At 37.7% G+C, this 22,194-nt stretch overlaps 1 protein-coding gene across 1 annotated transcript in view; it reads left to right on the top strand.

Moving 5' to 3' along the window:
• LOC104360131 (rap1 GTPase-GDP dissociation stimulator 1) overlaps nt 1-22,194 on the top strand; it is a 38,873-nt gene that overhangs the window by 8,829 nt on the left and 7,850 nt on the right. Inside the window, exons 2-9 of the mRNA XM_032994091.2 lie at nt 5,189-5,299; nt 6,168-6,290; nt 6,458-6,583; nt 8,511-8,639; nt 9,858-9,983; nt 10,628-10,771; nt 14,816-14,950; nt 18,131-18,256. Of these exons, the coding sequence (XP_032849982.1) occupies nt 5,189-5,299; nt 6,168-6,290; nt 6,458-6,583; nt 8,511-8,639; nt 9,858-9,983; nt 10,628-10,771; nt 14,816-14,950; nt 18,131-18,256 (1,020 nt within the window). The remainder of the gene's footprint in view (nt 1-5,188; nt 5,300-6,167; nt 6,291-6,457; nt 6,584-8,510; nt 8,640-9,857; nt 9,984-10,627; nt 10,772-14,815; nt 14,951-18,130; nt 18,257-22,194) is intronic.

Raw genomic sequence — 22,194 nt, 5'->3', positions numbered from 1 at the left:
GACAGTATTATGACTTGAAATTTTAGTTTCTTCAGGATCTTGTTATGCGTTGCAGCTACTCTGGTCCTGCAGAATTCCAGCAGTTTATCAACATGGAATCTTACCCCTCAGTTATTATACAGGATGTGTTTAATATAGACTTGTTCCCTGCCCTGGTGATGATTTCAACAAAAGAAAACAAGAATGAGTTATTTTCTCTCTCAATCCAAAATTACTTTGTGGAACTCATCAACCCATCTATGTTCTGGAAGCTAAATTACAAACAAGTTCAAAATAAATACTTTCATGAATTTAAGTGCAATTAAACAAGATGAAACTTCCAGAAAAGAAAATCCCTAAAGAGTTGATTACTAAAAGTTGAGAAAGGATACCAAGGAAAGGATATGTACTGTCTTCTTTTACTGTTCTTTAATCATCTATTACTAGAGACATTACACTGAGCTAAATGGACCTCTATTGTAAACAATTACCACATCTTTATGTTCTAGAAGAATACACTAACTTATTTTCCAGCTTTGAATAATAATAATAATAGAAGTCCATGGAAGAATCTTCTAAAAAATACTGAAGGTGCATACACAAGGCTAGGCATTCAACTGAAAGAAGTTTTTTCAAGCCCTCAAACATACTGAATCACTGACTTCACACTGCTCAGGATCCAAACAGTAATAAATGATACCGAATGTAGCATTTGGTATTGCAAGATATGATCTATATTTCCTCTAGAAAAAAAAAAAAAAATAGAAAATAGCTCCTACACATGTGAAAGGCTATAAAATGGAAAAAAAAAAAAAAAAAAAAAAAAAAGATAAGGCATTGCTGGTTTAGGGGCAGCATAATCAGTCACTGAAAAATATAAAGATATGTGGAATTCCTTCTTTCTCACTCCCTGAGAAGTTTATAGGTCAAAACTTGCACTGGGAATTGACACAGCAATGGTCCAAGAGATCTAAAGAGCTCATGCCTCATGGATCTATCACCAACTGCAGAAGCCAAATGAAATCTGTGGTGCAACATGTTTTCTGCATTATTGTTTCTGCACTCGTTATGATGATCAAAAAACAACTCCCACAGCAAAAGGCTGGTTCCTATGCCTCTACTCAGTAGCTCATGCACAGATCTATGCGCAAATTTATAATCTAGCCCTTCAGCTCAGGAAGAAAGTCTTTTGTACTTCAATCTCCAGAGATTTCTAATTTCAGACCCTGCAGGTAACCATTGAGAAAGCAAAATTACAGCTTTCCAGACCAGAGCCTAAGACCATTTCCCCTGCTTCTACAGCGAATTACTAAAGCTGATCAACAATATTCTGATATAAATGCTGATTCAAGCAAACAAAAAATATTCCTTGAGAACATGTTTATTCTGCTAAAACCCCCCTCAGAAGCCAGGCGGGCAGGCACTCCCTGCTGCCCGACCAGCTGGCTAGCCCAGCTGGCTTCTTTCCAGTTTGCCCACCAGCTGGCTGGGCAGCAGGCCAGGCAGCCCCTGCCTGGGGAAGAACCACTTTTGCAAAAAAAACCTGAAACAAATTTTTCTGCTTCGCCTGAAGTTCCACCATGTCGACATTTTGTTCCAGCATGGGAGGAAACAAAATGTTAACAACTCACAGTTTTCCACAAAACAGAAATATCCTTTTCTGGCCAATTTTAGTCTTTACAATCTGTATGTGTGCTGTTATTATTGCCTCTCCACAAAAATAACTGTTTTACAGTGTCTGCTTCAATTCCACTTCATAAGCATGGACTTAAAGACAATGAGTATTGAGGAATCAGTCCCATATTGATTAAATTAATCAAGTTTTTATAAAAGACATATAACAGAAAATTCTGAGTATCTGAGAAAAGGGTTCAGTATTTCAAGACTATTACTGTTACATATTGCCTTTTATAAAAATAGCTTTTTAGTCAGCTACTTGGTCAATTCTGCTGCTTATAGTACTAATTTCACAACACTGCTGACTGTAACCAGAGGGATATTTTACAAGGACTTTGTCTGTCATCGTGCATATGGTGTTATTCTACTGGTCTACTCTCTGGAGAAATAACAAAGCACCTGGATTTCTAATTACCACTATACCAACTTAATGAGTGACCAGTAGTACAGATTGTTCCCTGCTATTTGTAAAACAACCTCCTCCAACTTAAGAGATCCGGTTGCCTTTTCATCTCTCTCTATATCCTAACTGTGTTAGAAGGGTAGTTGCAAATATCACTACTGCTCTAATTATAAAATAGAGTACTACAGGTTAAATGCATTACCTCATGCCAAAACACTTTGGATCTTGATAAGGATGAAGTCAGAGTTTAGTAGGTAATTCATTCTCACAGTTTCATTTTCTTAATTTATTTCATGTTGCTCTATCAGCAGTTGTAGCCTTCTGCCCACTCCCACTAGACCTACTTTAAGATCAAAGCAAATTCAACTGTCAGGTTGCTCAGGTGATTATTTTTTTTTTTTTTTGTAAGAAAAATGCATTCTACATGTACTTATTTCATACAAAATCATATATTCAGCAAATTATGGCAGGAGAACTGGACAGAAATGGAAACCAGTGATTAATGTTAATTTTTTAAAGCAGGTCAAAGAAAATCATCCTTGTTGTACATCTGTACTAGGAGTTTTCAGCCTGTTTTTGTTAATAAAAAAAGGCAAAATACAAAGTCATCTACTTTTTTAGAAACCATTGCTCTCTTATCAGTTTTATGCCTGTGTTGCCCTTAGCATATGATTTTGAAGAAACTAGAAAAACACAGTTACTTTCAACTACAAAGCCTTTCCAAGAGACATCAATACGTACAGCCTCAGTCTCTTATGCAGAATAAAGAATATTTAAGTTTCCCCATGCAGATTTTTAACCTGATGAATCCAGCCATTTTTCTAAGGACGGCACCTTCTTTAAAGCACAAAATTGCTGTTGTTCTTAAATAACTGCTTTTACTTTTTTAAGCCAAAGAATTTTTCTTCTCAATGAACAATAACAGCCTTTAATTATGTTCTACTTCCTCTCCCTTTAATTCTCCCTCTCTTCAAAACAGCTCAAGATACTTCTGGTTCCTCTGAAATAAATTCTTGTATGCACTAAATTCATGCATTCTAATTTTAAAAAACCCTCACATTAACTAATGGATACCTTAAGAAAACACTAAATAGTGAATCCATCAGACAAAAATAAACGATGAATTATTAATCCTCAGCTGAAGAACTTCTAGGCTCATCTTTTTCAATTAAATAGTCTGTGAAGTAGAAATGCTATTTTACCACAGTTTTGGTAGTACTTTACATTATATGCTACTATAAGTTAACTACTTCAGCCACCAGTTTTCCAGCATTATTTTTATATTAATTTCAACCACTTTAGGTCTTTTTGTCTTCAGGAAGTAGATGGAAGAAGCTTCAGATTGAAAGGGCAAAGGATTTAGAACAAATCAATAAAATGAATGGTAAACAGTTGTCCGCACTGTATGTTATTTCCCCAGAGTTTCTAAGGAATTAAAAAAAAAGAATTGTCAAATCATTAACTGTGACATGCAGAGTGACATTTAAATCAACTACAGGATTAATAAGGTGGAAAGCAGTAAGAGTGGCATGAGTTTACAAAAACAGTTCCAAGGAATGCAGGAAATTAAAGTGGAGAAATCTGATCTCTGAATAGGTAAATTGTAGAATTATAGTAAAGCACAGAATTACTAAACACAGGTATGATAAGAAAGGAGAGAGTCTATATGACTTCTGTGGCGGCAAGTAATGCCCAATAAAGGAGATACTGTTAACAATGCATCGCGACTTCTACAAACCTTGAAATAAGGTTTATCATCTAAACTATCTTGGGATATGAGAGAAGGCTATGTGATGAAGTCTGAAAGGCAGAATAAAGATTCCTTTCATAATAGAGAGCCAAAATTATTAGAGGTTACCTTTACTGGAACCTGTGTCATTCAATATATTCATAAACAATCTAGAAATATCAGAATTGTAAAGAGTTTTTGGATTATTTCAAATTAAAATCTACTGTAGAGAGTTGCAGAAACATCTTATCATCCTGTATGACTTGGGATAAAGAGGCACATCAAGTTCAGTGTCTGTAAATTTAGAACAACATACATGAGGAAAAGATGACCTAACTATGAGTAATGGTGGGGTCTAAATTAACTCCCTCTGCCCAGAAGAGATAGAGTCATTTTGAACAGCTGCACCAACCACATTCTCAAATAGACAAAGAATTTTAAAAGTTGAAAACAAAACATTATAATCGCTGTCTTAATCCCAGTCCACCCCTATCTTGAAAACACTTTCAAATTCTAGCTCCTCACCTAAAAAAAAAAAAAAAAGAATAAAAGTAGACTGGAAAAAGATAAGGAACTTCTTAAAGCTCCTGTCAATAAAATATTAAATTAATTTGCAGAAGAATTACAAAGGAGGGATATAATAAAAATCCAGCTAATTATAACAAGCATTGGAAGGACAAGTAGTGAAGAATCATTCCTTTCTCTTACTACAGAAACTCAACCGCCATTGAGCTCTTCAGTAGTTTTTTTAAAACAAAGGGAAGTATCTTCTCTTACAACAGTGAAACTGTGGAACTTAATGTCATAGTGTGCTGTGGAGATAAAAAGTATGAAATATATTAAAGAGGTAATTGAAAAGTTATGGAATAAATGTCCTTCAAAATGTATTAAATATATTGATGTAAATACTAGGTATGTTTCTAAAGACCAAGGTTGCCAGAAACTAAAGGAGACATATATGACATACCTGTTTTATTCTTGTGTTCCTTCAGTACCTGCTACTGGCCACTATCAGACTAGGTACACAGCTAGTTGAACTGCAAGCACTAGTTTTATCATAAAGAGGTGTTTAGAAATAATGGGCTTAATTTGGGTTCTCTAATTATTTCTCTCTTCTCCCCACCTCAAACTCTGCCACAGTTTTTGTATGTTAATTCCTTTTTCCAGCTAGAATTTACCTCTGCATGTTTATGCCTGCACAAGAGCTATGTGCTGAGAAGTGGACCAAGCCTTTGCCTTCATGCTCTTGGATTAAATTTGATATTTAATGAGCATATTTAGATCTGGACCCTTCAGGAGATATCTTCTGGTCAGCCATCATCACTGAACAGAAATACCAGAAGCAACTAGGATTATCTTCCATAGTGGCTCACCACAGTTTTCTATCCCATTCTGTTTAGAAACCCTGAGTCAGCACCTGGAATACCTTGGGCTCTGTGGAGATGACACAGAGGCTGAAGACCAGATCCTTGAAAGCCTGAATGGGATTCTCTTGGCTCTTACTGAAGATAGCTAAGTATCACTCCAGATCACTATTTAACCATTAGCAAAATCCAAAAGCATTCACTGGAGCTTTTTGTCTATTGTGATGATCTCTATTATAGAAGAACTGATTGCTGCTGGAACTATAGCTGTCCTCAGCCTGTATTGTTGCTTTCCTTTCTCTTTGTGTCCTTTTAAATCTACCTGTAACCAGATAAAGCTGCTGGTCACTAGAACACCTGAAACTGCCAAGAAAATCCAAATTTAATATTCTATTTACTACAAACTCGTAGGATTAAATTGGGGCAACCCTACCAGGTCAGGAATTTTAAAAGGTAGTTCCTAGTCTCCTTGTAAGAAAGTCTTTCAGGTCTCTGCACATTCTCCTGAAATTACATAAACCTGCAATTGTTTGAATCTCCTGGCAGATGGTGATTTAGTACCTTAAGGACAATTAGCCGTATTTTTGACAAAAAAAAAAAAAAAAGGTGAAGGGAATTGACTGTTCTAATTGCTAGTCTAATGAAAGATGTTGTGCCTACCTACAAAATTAATTGCTAGGCCATACCTCAGGAATAGAATCTTAATCCCTGACTTCCCATGCCTTATGTAAGCATCCCCTTAAAGTCAGAGAAGATGAAACTGCTTTCCTCTTTGCTTTGCCACCTGTGCTTCAAATTCAGCATGAAGCGGAATAATCAGCTGGAACTACACTTGCTGCAATTCAAGCAGATAACTGTTCCTATATATTTAGACTGAGAGAGCCTTTAAGTATTTTGTTAAATCAGAACCTTGGATCCCACACATATCTACTCAGAACCCTAGGAAACAAAGCAACTTGTAAATAAAACAGTTGCAAATTTACTGCTGGTATTGTTAACGCTCTTATCATTACAGAGCACAGATCCTTCAGCCTACTCAGAGAGAGTGGGATCTTCCTGACTTTGGCAAAAATCCTGAAGGGCAATCCACGATGTGCAGTGAAAGCAGCCCAGGTGCTTTCAGAGATAGCCAAGAATGGTATGTTGTACTAAAGTGATACTACAAGCCATACTACAGCACATTAGTTGTATGTTTCCACTCTTGAGTTTTGTTTCATGGTTACTAGCTATTAGTCTTGTAATTGCAATTGTTTCATTTCAACATGTCAAAAAAACCCCACACGTCCCTCTCATTTACCTACACAGAGGAAATGAAGAAACCATGTATTGAAGCAGATTTGGTTCTAACTTTGTTACCTTTGCTGGAGAGCACAGACCAAGAAATGTTGCTTCATGCTGGGAGGGCTATTGGCCGTATCTGTTATGATAATCGTAAGTATCGACTTGAGAGAATCCTATTTTCCCTAGCTGTAAGGCATTATTTTATAAGGCATTGTAACCTGTTGCTCATAATAATTTTATGGTCCCTGAACACACAATGCACTTCAGCCTCCAGTTAGATATACAATTCACATAGCTCACAGATACTAGGTTGAATGCATCCCAAACACCTCCTAGTTTGGGTTTCCCCCCTGTATTTTTGACTTCAAGGTGACACATCTTTGTCAGAACTGCTCTGCAACTACAAGAGTAGCACAGCCTCATACATATCTTAATTTTGCAGAACTGCCTTGGGCCCAAATCCCGAATAGCTTTGTTTTCTTCCAAAGTAATAATAGCGTCTATAAAGCAAAACATTTGTTTAAAAAGTGTGTCAGAAAACACATACACTAAACAATAAAAAATACTGAGATATTTATCTATACAAGGAATGGTCTTCTCTGAGGACATTGCTTGCATATAGGAGATCTTTGTGCTCCAGATTTTTCCAGAAAGACAGTACACTAGCTTGCCTGGTGGTCTCACAAATTAAACCCTTTTCATTTACTTACCCTAAGAGTTTAAGAATTTTTTAATCTTTAATTCTCAGACTGACCAAAAGTATTTATTGCATACTGGAGGTAATATGGAGCTTTTCACCCAGTATCTTCTATCCATTTCCCTCTGCCTTCAACCTATCTTCTCTTATCTTTCTACTGTGGACCTGCATAGCTTTATCTAGAAAGCTATGTTTGCCTCCCCACGCTGTTCCTATGAAATCCAAGTGTGATAGGTACCTCGTACAGACTCTACTAGTCCCCTGCAAATTACATGTATTTGCCAAGGAATGCCACATAATAGTTTAAAAAAAAAACCTTCCCCATATGATTATATGCAAGGCTTATGCAACTACTGTACACCAGCATTACTACTGTTAAGCAACCATCACTGTCCAACATGGTACTTCATAGTTCTTGTCATTCTCAAAATCAGTTTAGATATTAAGCTTTCATTCATTACAAGACAAACTACAAAAAGAAAGAAAAGTCATCAGTGTTTTTCCTCAGCAATTCTGCATGTGGAGAGAGACAACTGTAATTAGTATACTAGAATCAAGATCAAATTAATATTTACTTACTTTATTCACTTCCCTTAAGTCACATGAATTTACAGCTGCTTGAGCACCTTAGCCTATAAAAATTCCAAAGATATCTTGAATTCAAGCACTTCAAGACTCCCTACGTGCTGAGCAACTAACATTCAAAAAACTGGAAGAGGATGACTCCCCCAGAACAACTTAAAAGCAGTCTGTCTCTCAGTGGTATCTTATAATAGCCCAGGTTGGTGAAGTGTCTTGTTTTAGAAAGAATTTTTTTAAGGGAAAAAAAAAAAATCATTATTCTAACATGTAAGAAGCAGGTATATGGACGTTTACTGTACAAGTCAGAACACTTGACCCCTGAAAGCAGAGTCATCACTAGACTATGCTGTATCTGGGGTTTCCAGTCCCTTTCATCTACCTGTCCTTCCGAACAGAAGCAGGACAAGGCAGCTGAGATTGCTATTCCCTGAGAGAAGTAAGCCAACTGTCTGTTCCTCTCTCAGTTTTAAGATACATACCAAGATATACAGTCCATCAGAACTCACTTTACAAACCACACTAGTAGCAGAGATGCTCATGCAATTGTCCTTATATATTTTTACAATGGCTTAATTCCTTGAGTCAAAGTAGAACCAGGAGGTTTAGCAACTCTGTCCTGAACCTGCATTTCCCAGACACATGCATTAGTCTGAACCCACAGCACAAAAGCTGTACAAATTCTAACTGTGCAAGAAAGAACCCAACTATACTGCTGCAAACTCCCTCAGGTGGACCCTTGTTACTGATTTAATTGGTCCCTATTTAATGACCTTTAACTTCTATGCTTACTCTTACCAGGGGATCTTCAGGAAGAGCTGGTGAAGGTAGGAGTAATCACATCCCTAGTCCGAATATTAACCGATTATGCTGAGAGTGAACCACTTGTCCATGTTGATCTATTGGCCTTATGCAATCTTGCAGACTTTGGTAAGTAAATGTTTTTGTATCTTGGAGCAAAATATCATCTTCACACTGTCACTGCCTTTCCATGTACATGCAGAACACCCACAGGTCTGTGGGATATTTTTTTTTTTGCTTTGGTTTTGGGGTTTTTGTGGGGGGTCATTTTTGTTGGGTTATTGGGGTTGGATTGGCTTTTTGTTTCTTTGCTTGCCTGTATTTTTGGTTTTGTTTTTCAAACACTACAGATACCTAATCAGGGACTAGCAACAGTATCTGTACTGGAGAAGTAACTACTTTTTCCTGGGGTACAAGCAATTGCTGGTACTATATTAAAACAATTAAGATTTAATAGACAGCTTTTGAGCTATAGAAAAGTACAGAGGGCAACATTACATGTAGTAAACTGACAGTTTCAACTACTTCAGATATGGTACATTAAATACTCATTTATTAAAAAATTATTTCTATTTCATAATTAAGTTTATATACCTTAATGAAACAGCTTCCCTTTTCATCCACATTAGTTTCAAACCAAAGGCATTTCCACTGATTTAAAATACATTTGCCCTACTTCACACAAGTTGTGAGTAATAATGGAAAAAAAAATCCCAAGTAGAAAATTATTACTACCCTTTGGATATGGTCTAAAATTTGATCTAAGGCTTCCTGCATTTATGGGGAGAGGCAGGGAAGGGAGTATGGTATCACACTGTCATATCATCCTCTAGTGAGGTCTGTCCTTTATAGACCTCTTATATTACTTAATACCATATCCCATTCAAATGTGTTCTACATCAGACAGCAGCAAGCTTTAAAAGAATTTGACCTTTGTTAACATACACATTGTAGATGTTGAGGATCCCAGCAAGGCTAGAACCATCTAATCAAGGCAGAAAATATACTACTACAGCAAACTGGTCTTTGCCAATTTGATATATTAAATAATCATACTACAGGTGGATTTATAAGAGTCAGCAGAATTAAGCCAGGATTAATTTGACAGCTATAAGACCACAGCCACAGGAATCTCACAAAAATATTATTTAAGAAAGAAGGGGCGGGAAGAGAATGAACGGAGCAGAGCTTTGCTGTCTCAGTGCTGGACAGAAGTGTCTATAAAGCACTATGAAGCAGCATTCAAAAACAAACTAGCGTCTAAACACTTCAGATTGTAGGGAGATATGCTTTTACTATTTAATCAGATAAAGAAACATTCAAATCCTGACTTTATCATATACACAGATACAGCCAAGGAAGCCCTAAGCAAGACAAAGGTTGCTGAACAGCTGGTGAAACAACTGAGAAGAGCAGAGAATCATGAGAGGTTAGAAATTGTCTTTGAGATCCTGCAAGCACTTGCAGAAAATGGTAAGGCTCCTTTCATCATGGGGGAGTGAGGGCCAACAGGGTACTGGTACTTAGCGTAAGCTCTAAACTCCAAGTTTGCCATCGGATCCTACTAATGGAACCAGCAATCCCTTCAGTGAAAATAAGCCACAAGAACATATGAAATCTGTCCTAAGCAAGATTTTGAAGCTTAATAGGTGAGGCAACAAAGAGAGGAAGAAGAGATTAGTATTCCACTCTATTTCAGTGGATCCATAAGAAAGCAGATTAAAACTCATATTTCTCCATGGTGTGTAACAGGAAAGCAGACTGGACAGATTGTTTTTGTACTAAAAAATTACAACCAACATCATAGGTGTCTACTCTATGCAGTGGTGTAACAAGCACCAACAAGAGTCCACTAAAAATATCTAGATACCTGATGTAGATTTTAAAGAAATGAAAACTCATGACTGGCCATACAAGAAATGTCAAAGATCAATGCAGAAGCTCTGTTTATTCTGCCTTGGTGTCATCCTAGCACCAGAATGTCTGTTACAGACCAACCCAAAACAGTGGCTGCACCTGAAAAACTGGCTAAGGTTCAAGGACTTAGCTTCCTAGTTTGAAACACCTCAACAAAGACCCAAGAAGCTTTTAGTGTGCTTTTACTGTGATCTCTACAGATGCTCTGAAAGTGCAGTTGGTGGAGGCAGGCGTGCAAGAGGTGCTGTCCGAGATCCTGCTGAGGCTCCAGGGTAGTTCACAAGCTGAAGATACATGCATTGTGAAGGCTGCATCGGATCTCATTGTCTCTCTGCTTCTTGGAGGTAAAAAAAAACAGAATGCTGACAGTCCAGATACAAAAAGAAACAACCTCAAAAATTCCCCTTATCAGAGGAGTTGCCATCTGCCCCATTGCTTTAATTTCCTTAACAGGGACACAACCTGCTTCAAAATCCTTAGGGGAATTCTTTTCAGACACCACACTTTTTATAGGAGCCTAAGGCTTGTGTTGCCATACTTCCATTCAAGCATATACATATGTTGCTCAAGTCATCTAATACCACTGTGACTGCTCCTGCACATAACACAAACACAAGAACTTCAGGCCACTGTAGCTGTACCTGTGGTTGTCAGTTCACACACTGCTTCTATAAATTTACTTTCTAAGCTGGTTTAAGAGCCCGTTTTAAATTCAAAGCTAATTATCAGATTAAGTTCACATGGAATTGAACTACTCATGTTTCCTCATTCACCATTCCAAATCTGTGCACATACTTCAAACATCTGGATTAATAAATTAAATGTAAGAACTTCCTTGTAAGGTAGGTTCTGCATCTATCTATTAGGAACAGACTACACACACTGCTGACCTAGATTTTTCACTAAGTCTTTAAGCTGATTTCAGGAACAACATAAAAAGGCTAAAGACCTAACAGCAACTTAGTTTAGGTGGCTCTGTGATGTACTAATTTAGGCAATATAAATTAAAGAATAAAACATCACGAACTGGATGCTTATACTGCATCCCACCACCCCCAATCCCAAAGCAACTACCAATTTAAAAGTCTTAAATTATTAACTGTAACAACAATCTTTAAGTCATCATTGATGCTAGTCTCCCCAAAGACAGACAGAACAGTTCACTTTGGGTCAAATTATAAACAGATATGAGACGTTCTCTCTATTTGTCATACTACAGATAAGTACATGCAGAAGTTTTTTTGCTAAGGGATGTGATATCACCTCCCAGAATATTGATACTTGCATCACATTCAAACACATGCAGCTACAGAGACAGGAGCAACAGCTATTGCTAATTTTACAAAAAAATGGGAAGGTTGGTTATTCTCTGCCCTTCAAAGAAGGAAAGCCACTTTTTATGAGTGGAGAGAAAAGCAACACTTTAGCTTTCGTTGCTCCCTGGCTCTGAAACAGTAACATTCTTGCTTATCTGCAGAGTAGAGACTTCTGTACCTTTAAATTACAAATGCTAGTGATATTGAAGTAGTTCGAGGGACATAATTGTGAAAAATGGGGTGGTCAGGTATTCAAGTTTTCTACTTTGGGGTTTTTTGGGGGTTTTTTGTTTGGTTGGTTGGTTGTTTTTTTCCTAAATCACCCATTATTAGAGGGGAGACTCTGGAAATGTTTCATGGAAAATACATGTGTTAAAAATACAAAAAATAAGATGTAGTTACTGATGTTTTAGGTTTTAAGTCACTTTCAGGAAGGGAGGGTTACTCAGACACATCAGGAGGAAAAAAGAAATCTCAAGATAAGCCATTTTATCTTTCACACTTTCCTATTATAGAAAGCAATGAGCCTTAATATTATGCAGAGAGAAACACAGAGAGACTCTTATAAACAGACTCCTAGAAGGCATGCTGTGCTGCATCAGTCAGCAGAAGATACCTCACCATGTCTTCTGTCCTTTCTCACTGATAGCTACTGAACCGGGATCAAATTCAACTAACAAAAAGGAGCTTTTTCAACATTGTTCAACTTTCTGCATTAATACATGCTTAATTATCATAAACGACCCCTCACATCCGTTTGAATGTTTAGCTAGTCAGTCCCATTTGTTTGGTTTTTTGTTTTTCTTTTTTTCACAGCAAGCTACCATATACACATCTCTCCACCTCCCCCCACATCCTCTCTAGATGCCCCTTCTTTCTTGCCTTATACCTTGCTCCGAATCAGCCCTTGGGCATCACAGTTCTACAAATGCCACAGAAATGCCCTCGGTGTCCTTAAACTGGCTATCTTCAATTTATTCAGCTGAATGTCTTGCTTTGTCACTCACTCTTCTCCCTTCATCTTCCTCACAACCCCATTAGAGGTTTCATGTGGACAAAGTGAATTATCCCTCTCAGGCCCCAGTATGTGCCACTGATGTATGCACAGCCTTAAATCTAAGAGAAAAAAAAAAATCCTATGGAAATCTGATCTCAGCATCAAATTACTTCTGAGGCAGTGAAAATATGACAGACAGCTTTTTCAGCTATAAAAGTGGCTGTTCCTATTAGACTTTAACTATGAGCCATTAAATTGAAGGTTCTGCTGCTATCCAAGCAAAAATCCATAGGAGAGAGAACCAATTTGGAGCTCTGTAATAATCAAAGCAAGGTAACCATTAATGGGTTCTGCCTATTCACGCTTTACTAAAAGAGGAAAAAAGTGCTCTGCCATTCTTTGGTTTGAAAGGTGGGGAGAGGAGAGAAATTAAGTTCAATTACGGTTAGTCTACATAAAACTATTTCACCTGCAGAATTTTGTCAGAACAAAAGAGAACCTAGAGAACCTGTTCCTAAAGAGAACTGGGCAATTTTTCACATACACTCTGATGTCCAAAAATTAGGACCAGGCAAGAGAACATTTGAAGAATTGCAAGCAAAATCATCAGCTTTAAAGTGTGTGCATAAATTCTTATCAAAAGATTTTTGCATGAGTATAATTGGAACTATTTCACAGACTGACAGTTCTCTTACAAAAATATCCACTTATATTTTATAAGCATTTGACAAATTCTCATTTAACATATAGTAATACAAGGGAGAAAATATGCTACTAACTGAAATGCTAAGAGATTGAAAGAATAGTAGGCAATATCGGTTCAAAAGACAACATGAAGGAGTTTCTGCTACTTTGGGGTGGAAATAACATTCAAACCAAAAAATGTGTTACAATTACTAGAGCCATTTTTAAGTGGTGTACGCAGAAAAATTAGAAGTCTGTACATCTCAGGCATGCAGTTAGTACGATGAGAAGCACCTAAAGCTACTTTTGGCCAGATTCTGTATTTGCAGCAAGTCTGTATAGTTCCATGGATAATTGTTCACTCAAGGTGAAGAAGTGGTCTTCCTATATAGCATTCACACTGTTTTGCCACATTTGAACAAACAGCATTCACGTGGTAACAGCACAACAATAAGGATGTGTTGACTGGTGTCGGGAACGTGCTTCTTCATCTGCATGAGATGAAAAACAGAAAAATATTTGCCAAATGGCATCTTCAAAACACTTTCTTCAGGAAAGCTGCAGACTGTAATATGGAGGATTTCCTTTTTCTCTTTAGGGAACACTTTCCTCATTTCCTATCAAGGTGAACGACATAGCTTCTGATGACAAAAGAGCTGTCACCTCTGCAGAGCAGGTTCTCAAAGAGAGAGGGAGACATACAGACATGCAATGACAAAATATTGCAGAACATGTACTGGTCAAAATGGTCATTCTTTGGGATGTACAAATCTGCTCTCTCACTAGTGTTAAACAGATCAGTACTCTCTAGGTTCTGAGTGCTTCACAATTAGACTTCTAATTTCAGGAAGTTTCTCAAAACAAATATGAAAAATCTAGGCCTGATACTTTCAATGATTAGTTAATGACAAATTATTTGACTGAGTACAATGAGTAACAGCGGTACAAAACTAGTAACCAGACTCACCACTGCTGGATAAGATCTCTGGTTTCACAACAGTCTCTTAAACAAGTAGAATAGCAAAACTGGAGTATTAAAGCTCTCCTGTGGAAAAATGGAAATTCCACCAGTATTCCACCACATACATTGTGAAAATAAAGTAGTATTGAGGAATAATTTCACTGGACAGTGCATGGCTTTGAATTTGAGAGACTGTCCCTAGAAAGCTCTCTCAAGGTATGCTTTACTAGAGCATCAGTTCACAGGTAGCTGATGTCCACTTATCTCTAAAGAGTTGAAGGTTGTAAAAAACAATGCAAAAGCTATAGTCTCAATCTTATCAGAAATGCAAACAGTCAAGGCAAACACTCCCTGTCTTCTCAATCTGCATGATTAATTTCTATCATTGTGCTCATCTCTCTCACCTGCTTGGTCTTGCCTCTTTCTTCAGATGGCAACTGTGTACGAATGGTACAGCTGGGAGTCATACATCAGCTCCTGGATCTTTTGGAGAAACATGTAGAGAGTGGGGACATCTCTGTTCAACATGCTGCACTCAGTGCACTCCGAAACCTTGCGATACCAGGTACAGAGTTTGAAGACAATTGACTTACTGTGATTCTATGTAAAGATGGGTCATTTAATGGAGATCTGTGTAGCTCTGTCCAAGTCACCAATTCCAGTCCCTCGTATTCTGAGGGGCAACTGACCTTTTTTCCCCCTGCAGAGACATATATATTTGAGTAATTCACCAGGACTTCTTATCTACATAAAGGGTCTAAGTATAATAAAGTGTAATGTCATTGTTAGCTGCTGAAATGGCTTCATATTAACAGCATACAGCAGTTCAAGACAAAAATGCAGAACAGGGTTTATAGCTCCACCCCATACTCTGAAGTTTAAGTCATCACATCACAGCTGGTAGGAATTTCATAAATCTACTCCTCTTCTATAAAGCCAATATTGCGTGCAAATTCAGCCTTTGTAACAATACTTAAAGGGGGCATGTAAGAAAGACAGGGACAGACTTTCTGGTAGGGCCTGTTGCAATAGAACAAGAGGCAATGGTTTTAAACTAAAGCGGGGTAGATTTTGATTAGATGTGAGGCAGAAATTTTTTACGATGAGGGTGGTGAAACACTGGCACAGGTTGCCCAGAGAGGCGATAGATGCCCCATCCCTGAAAACATTCAAGGTCAGGCTGAACAGGGCTCTGAGCAACCTGATCTGGTTGAAGATGTCCCTGCTCACTGCAGGGGAGTTGGACTAGATATCCTTTAAAGGTCCCTTCCAACCCAAACTATTCTGATTCTACTCTTGTGATTTTCTGTTAATACACGTCAGAAAATTGTGCTGCTTCTCATCTCAAATTTCCTGCTTCCATGTGAAGCACAATTGAGTCCAAAAATGTTTTGCTAGAGACTTAATAGTCCAGCACCCTGCAACATGGTCCTTACATTGCTACACAGTACCCCAGAAAAGAGCACGACACCAATGCTATTTTCTGAAAATAAAAGAACATTAAGTTGTGTGCCAGTTTTATGCAAGCTAGTCAGCATGCTTGGTCTAACAGTTTTATACATAACCATTGCTTAGAACCAGTGAGAGTCCCAGAATATACTCGTTGCTGCTTTGCCTCCACTACCTTTTAAAGACTAAAACACACTCAACCACTTCTTGCAGAGAGCCCTCTTCAGAACTTCACCTATTTCTTTCAACTTAGTTTTGATATGCTCTCAAGTAATTTATTTAGTTTGGCTTACAGTATTATCACACTCTGGATCATAATAACCAGCCAGTTCTGATTATTCAGCATTTTAATAAACATATTTCACACCATAAACCACTCACTGCTTCTCTGTATATTTTACCTCTCTGTGAAGAGATTTTCTAGCACCATTCACATCAGCAGATACAGGCCTGTGCAAATTGCTTTTCGGTGCTAACAAAGTACACAGTATTTTGACCATGCAAGCCAGCTACCTTACAGCAGTTACAACCTAACACAGAGTTATTTGAAGAAAATAATAGAATCATGAAAAATCAGAGAGCCATACAGCTGAAATTAGAGTAACTTAGTAGGCAAAAATGTAACTATCTTTATTAGAATGAAAAGGTGGATTTTCTTCTATAAGCCTAGGGGTGTCCCATGCTTAGCTTAGTTCTCCCTGACTTCACTCCTGCAGTATGTACAACAGGATTTAATGATTATAAGCAGCAAAGATACTAATTATTCTCATCTGAAAGACAGCACTTTTGATGTAGTTTCTGTTGACAACAAGCAGAGATGATCACATCCCAACTCACAACAAACCACATTCCTCAACAAATACTTTTTGTAATACCAAGCCCACGCATTCCTTGGGAGTTCCTTAACAAACCAAAGATTATAGAATCTAAAACTCCAAAAAATGTGGTTGCAACCTACAACTTTACCCCTATATCACTGCCTGCTACACATAGTACCAGTAGACCTCAATGTTCTTTGCAGCTGTACTTTAAAAGGCTCAACTCTAAATTATAAAATATCAGTGTATCAATACAGAGTCTATTTATGTTACCTCTTATGTTCAAGCCTATTACAAATCATTTTAGATCTTTCCAAGTGTGTGGGCAATGCATAGCACTTAAAATGCTATTCCTACACTGTACTTCTACTTACCAATTCATAAAAATATCAGAATATGGAAGCTGTAAGACATTCCTTCACAATAGTACATCACTTCTAGAAATGAACAAACTATCATTTTCAACAATATAGACAGCTACCTCAGGAAGAAAAAAATAAAAATAAATAAATAAATAAATAAATAAAGAGTGCAAATCCAAATAATTTGTAAAACAAATATGAATTATATATGGCCCAATACTTGCAAATGGGCACAGGAAAAGTCAATTCAAGTGGTGATCTTAAAAGAGAACAGGTGCTTATAAAAAAAAAATTGAAAATAGTCATTACACTCTAGTGAATGGAGTCAGTCTGTTCCACTGAAAAACAAGGACATTAAGAGCTAGTTATTTAACAATATCTGCTTCTCAGTTTGCCCAATGAAAGGAGGGATAGAACAGTTATCTCCCTAAAGTCAATGTCTTGTCACCTACACCCCCACTACCACCCCCTTTTCAAAAAAAGGGCATACAGAAGATGGGAAGAAAATTGCTCTGGAGGAAGCAGCTTTTGGTAGCACAGTTAAGCAGCATTAAGACTCTTTCCAGACAAGCTTCTGATTATTACCAGGGATTACTGCACTAACGACTGGAGCGAAGATGTAAGAATTAGGAAAGCACAGAAGCAAAGGCATGAACAACAGGGGATCAGTGAGCTCATATAAGAATAGCTCAAATAGAAAATTCATTCTCAAAAAACATGGCTATTTAAATCACTTCTGTCACTCTGTTCAGTTAAGATGAGCAAGCATAGGAAAGGGTTATTCATGTGAGTGGGCAAATGGATGGGTAATTATTATAACTAGAGAAAGGAAGAGAAACAACAATGCTGTGTTTATCCTTTTTTATGTACTTAATTCCAGGCAGGTCTAAGATCAAAAGTAATCAAATTATAAGAGCAATTCTTATGAATCTTTTAGCTCAAAAGATAAGTTGGATAGTCCTGACTTCATTTCTGAGTGCTCTCAGAAAGTTGGACTTTTTGTTAAGAGCATAAGAGATCATGAAGTTTAGAACAACAGTTATGTTGTATCTATATTTTCAGACGCTTGTATAGTTACTGAGCTTCACATCAACATCTTTTTTTCCCATTTTCTAGTTGTTAACAAGGTTCAAATGTTGGAGGAAGGCGTGGCAGAACGGATTCAAGCACTTCTAAGGTCAGAGATGCCTCCTGTGCAGTTTAAACTTCTTGGAACACTACGGATGTTAGCAGATGGTCAAGGTAGGGAATTTCTAATGTTTACTGATGTCAGCTATGCATCCCCCTCCTACTCTCCCCCTGCAAGAAAACAGATGTGCAAGGAGACTACAGGCTAAGCGTCTTGCTAACCTCATTCCTCTCAATGTGGAGATCTTCCATCAGAGGTGATTGCTGGAGGCCGCAAGGCTTCCATACTGACCCAGTCAGCCTCAGAGGTAGATGAGAAACTAACCAAATGGAAGAATCTGGACAAGTCAGTGAGAAATGGCAAAGGCCTAAAAGAAAGATGTTTTCCACCAGGGATATACCAGCAAAACATGAGTATGATGGAAAAGAGTCGGGCTAAGGATTTACAGTGCCAAATTGCAGGAAAGCAAATCAACAGAACTGGAGAATATTAAAGGATAAAAGGGAGCTGGGGTGGAGAGGGGCAGGAGAAATTAGGTTTCTACCAGTCACACATTCTCTCTACACACATGTTGACAGGTTTATCTTGCTGGTGTGGCTCAAATGTTAAATTTACTTTCCATATTGAAATATGGGATTATCACCTCACCATTCAGTTTTACAGAGGTGGATATGCAAAGGCAGAAATATTCACTCTGTCCATATAGTTGCATTTTGAGAAACATCCACAATAACAGAACTATGTTATGATCTACTACAATATCTTAATTTATCCTTACATTTATCTAGCTTCTTACCAGAATACAACAGAAAAAGAAGTGTTGTAGAGTTTGAGGTTTTTTGATAAGCGTTCTAATTCTTTCACATCACCAGAGCAGCTGCTCTAGAACATTAATCTGTACAAACCACGTTTATGTGCAGGAACAAGAAATAGATCAAAAACAGAATCAGAAAAATTATGACTGTTTTGCAATGGGAACTGACAGCTGGTATAGAACAATTACAATCACAAATTCATTAGTTATACAGAAGGGGAAAAAAAACCCACTCTTACATTTAATGCTGTACTCATATCACTGCAGACACCACTTTGATATGGCAGCTACTTGCATCCTTTTTCAAATTAATATGCATGATATAAAATTTAGATCTAGCACTCATTAATTTGCACTGATTCCAGTCCAGTAAAAAGCTGCTTTCATTTCTATATCAAAGGTATCAAAGTGTAGAGTAGAAAAAAAGACGTAGGAGATTATTCAATGTTTACCCATTCCTGCCTATGAGCACACAATTCTCCCACCTTTAATTACTTTCTATTCTGTTTACCCATGAGATAACATTGCTCTTAATTAACTCAGCCCGAAACTCTTATGAATACACATCTACTAAGAAGTCCATACTTAATTAGTTAATTGCATTATCTAGTATAAATTCATTACTCTGACAATCACTGGACATGCTGAGGTCTACAGAATAGAAGGGGTAGGTATGTTTCTTTTTAACAACAGAAAATTGCAGTCAGATCTGTCAGCTTCATTACACTAAAGAGATGTTAACTCCTGTTTTTTCCACTGTTTTGCTTCAGAGGAACAGAAGAATTTGTGCACTTCAACAGCCAGAGGGCTTTCAGTTCAACTTAAAGTTCAATCATACACACAATTTATTCAAATTTGGTGTCTTGTAAGTTAAAAGGTCCTCCTGTTTCTGTTAAGAATAACTAATTGGGTTTTATCTCAAACAGCTCTATTGCTGGTAGACATCAGGAAGTCCCTGTCAAACTGGGTCAAGATGCCTCTCCTTTGAACAAACCTCTTAGACTGGTTCCATTCATCACCCCCTTAACTCTTTCAGCCTTCTGTACTAAACTGGATTACCATGATCCCCTCAGACTAACATGTAACATCTGACCTAGAAACAAAAGCCTTTAAGGAGGTGGTTGTGTAACAAGTGATTCTTATCTCAAAACAAACATGTTCAACTAGGCTAGAAGTTCCCAGATTCCTTGTGGAATTTTGGCTGTGGATTGTTCCTTAGTGTACCAGACAAATAAAAAAAAAAAAAAAAAAAAAAGGAAGTGTTCATCCCACCTTATCTCCCTCCCCAAAATAGTAAGAGTAGAGGTTGACTTACAGCTTCTGCAAATGATGCAGAGTAATTGTGGTTTATTGACACTGACCTTCTGGTGCACAGTCTATTTGACCTTTTTCATAATATCTCAAAACAAATGTAACACACGCAGAGAGGGAGAGGTAAACAAGCAGAAGCAGGGTGATGCCCCTAACATCTAAACCTATCCCTTCTGTTCCAGATGTTAATGCTGGTTCTTCAAGTCTTTCCTTCAATAAATATCCAAGAGACAAGCTTCCCAGAATCTTAAAACCATGCAGATTTTTCCCCACATTTTTCTCTTTCTGAATTTGCTTCCAAAGGAGCAGGAGTCTCCCTGGTTACCTTCTTTCAGGCCTGGAACTACTTCAAAAGACTACAAAAGCAGCAAGGACTAGAAAAAGCTCACAGACCCTTTATAGCCCTTCTTAGGGAGTGTACACTTCCCAGGAAGGCCTTTACCACACTTTCTTCTTCAGAGAACACAACGCACATTTGATGCTCATCTGCTCTGGTCCTGCAGCATTGAGGGTGGGGGGTGGGCATGGGACAGGAGTCAAAATAACCAAAATTAAGTCAACAAGAAAACCCCTCAATTACAAATAATCACATGACACTCCTGAACTTAAATTAAATCTTATAACAACAGTGTATTTTTGCAAATAGAGTAATTCTGCACCAAAAAGTGGGGATCTGTCCTGTGACCACTCTTGTGTCTCAGTTGCTACATCTGGTGCCCAGTTGCAAGTGCTGTGCTTTTATATCCTCGGTTTATTATCAACTGGAACACATAGAAACAGCAGTTTATGAAACAGCTCTTTTGTGCTAAAAGCCAAATGGGTAAGCACTCAATTCCTATAAAAAGGCAGCTTAAGCTGTGCACATAACTACTTTCTTATCTTTCTCCTTGTATCCTTCACTTAGAAGAAAATTCCAGTTGAACCAAGATGTAGAAATTCAAAGTCTCAAATACTGAACAGAATCAACTAACTGAAATTACTGAAGAAGTATTTACCAGGACATTCTCAGAGCTGAACCCCTGCTTAACATATTTGGTCAAAACAGAGTATTTCACAGTTCTCAGTGCCCTTACACCTGCATTTTTCCTTTGCTTAGGAAATCACTTTCCACCAGTTAGTCACTTTTGATCCACAGTACTCTGAAGATATGTTATTAAACTGCAATAAGACTCATGTGGAGCCACATGTTAGACTTGATGCAATATAGAGAGAGAGCATGAGTGAAGTTATTTTTGCTGCTGAACTTCTAAGAGCTTTGGGAGTAGTCTCCCTTAGCAGCAACAAGCCTTATACCACAGCGTATCATTAGAGTTCCATTTCTTAGGAAAACTTATCTAGTGAGGGTTTTTTCTAAATGCCAACCACCCAGATTAATACTTCTAGCAAGTCTTGAAATAAAGTTCCTGAAACACAGGGGAATGCAAATTAAAAGGCTCCTCCAAACTCTGGTGGAAGTTCTGACGATGCTCAATACACAGTTCAACACACATTCTTAAGAGTTGAAACAGGCAGTTACAGACATGCTGCAATTATGTACCAAGACTTGGCTTCACACATGCTACCAACAGTAATTACCACCTTTACTGAAAGCACTGAAGCAGCAAAAACAGGCTCTGAAGAGCCCATGATTACATTTCTGCAGGGCTCAAAGAGCACGTGCAAGAAACCAAGCAGAAAAGGGACAGTCCTCATGAAGATCTCAGTATAGAAATAGAATACTTGCTGTCAAAAGTATGAAGCTGCTCATTTTAAGCCTTGCTTCAGCAGCCTCTTAAAAAGGCTAGGGTTATCGGAAGAGCTTACTTTGTTCTTTACCCCCAAGAGTTGCTTTAACACAACTGACATTCCTCGGATAAAGATTTCCAAGATCTCTCAAAAGCCCAATGTTTTAGTTACCACTCTTAAAGGATACTAAACTCAGGTTTG

This window comes from Tyto alba, unplaced genomic scaffold (assembly GCF_018691265.1).
Source record: "Tyto alba isolate M040663 unplaced genomic scaffold, T.alba_DEE_v4.0 Super-Scaffold_1, whole genome shotgun sequence".
In the NCBI taxonomy this organism is placed as follows: Eukaryota; Metazoa; Chordata; class Aves; order Strigiformes; family Tytonidae; genus Tyto; species Tyto alba.
The sequence above is the reverse complement of the archived record's forward strand: the minus strand, read 5'-3'. Positions and strand labels throughout refer to the sequence as shown.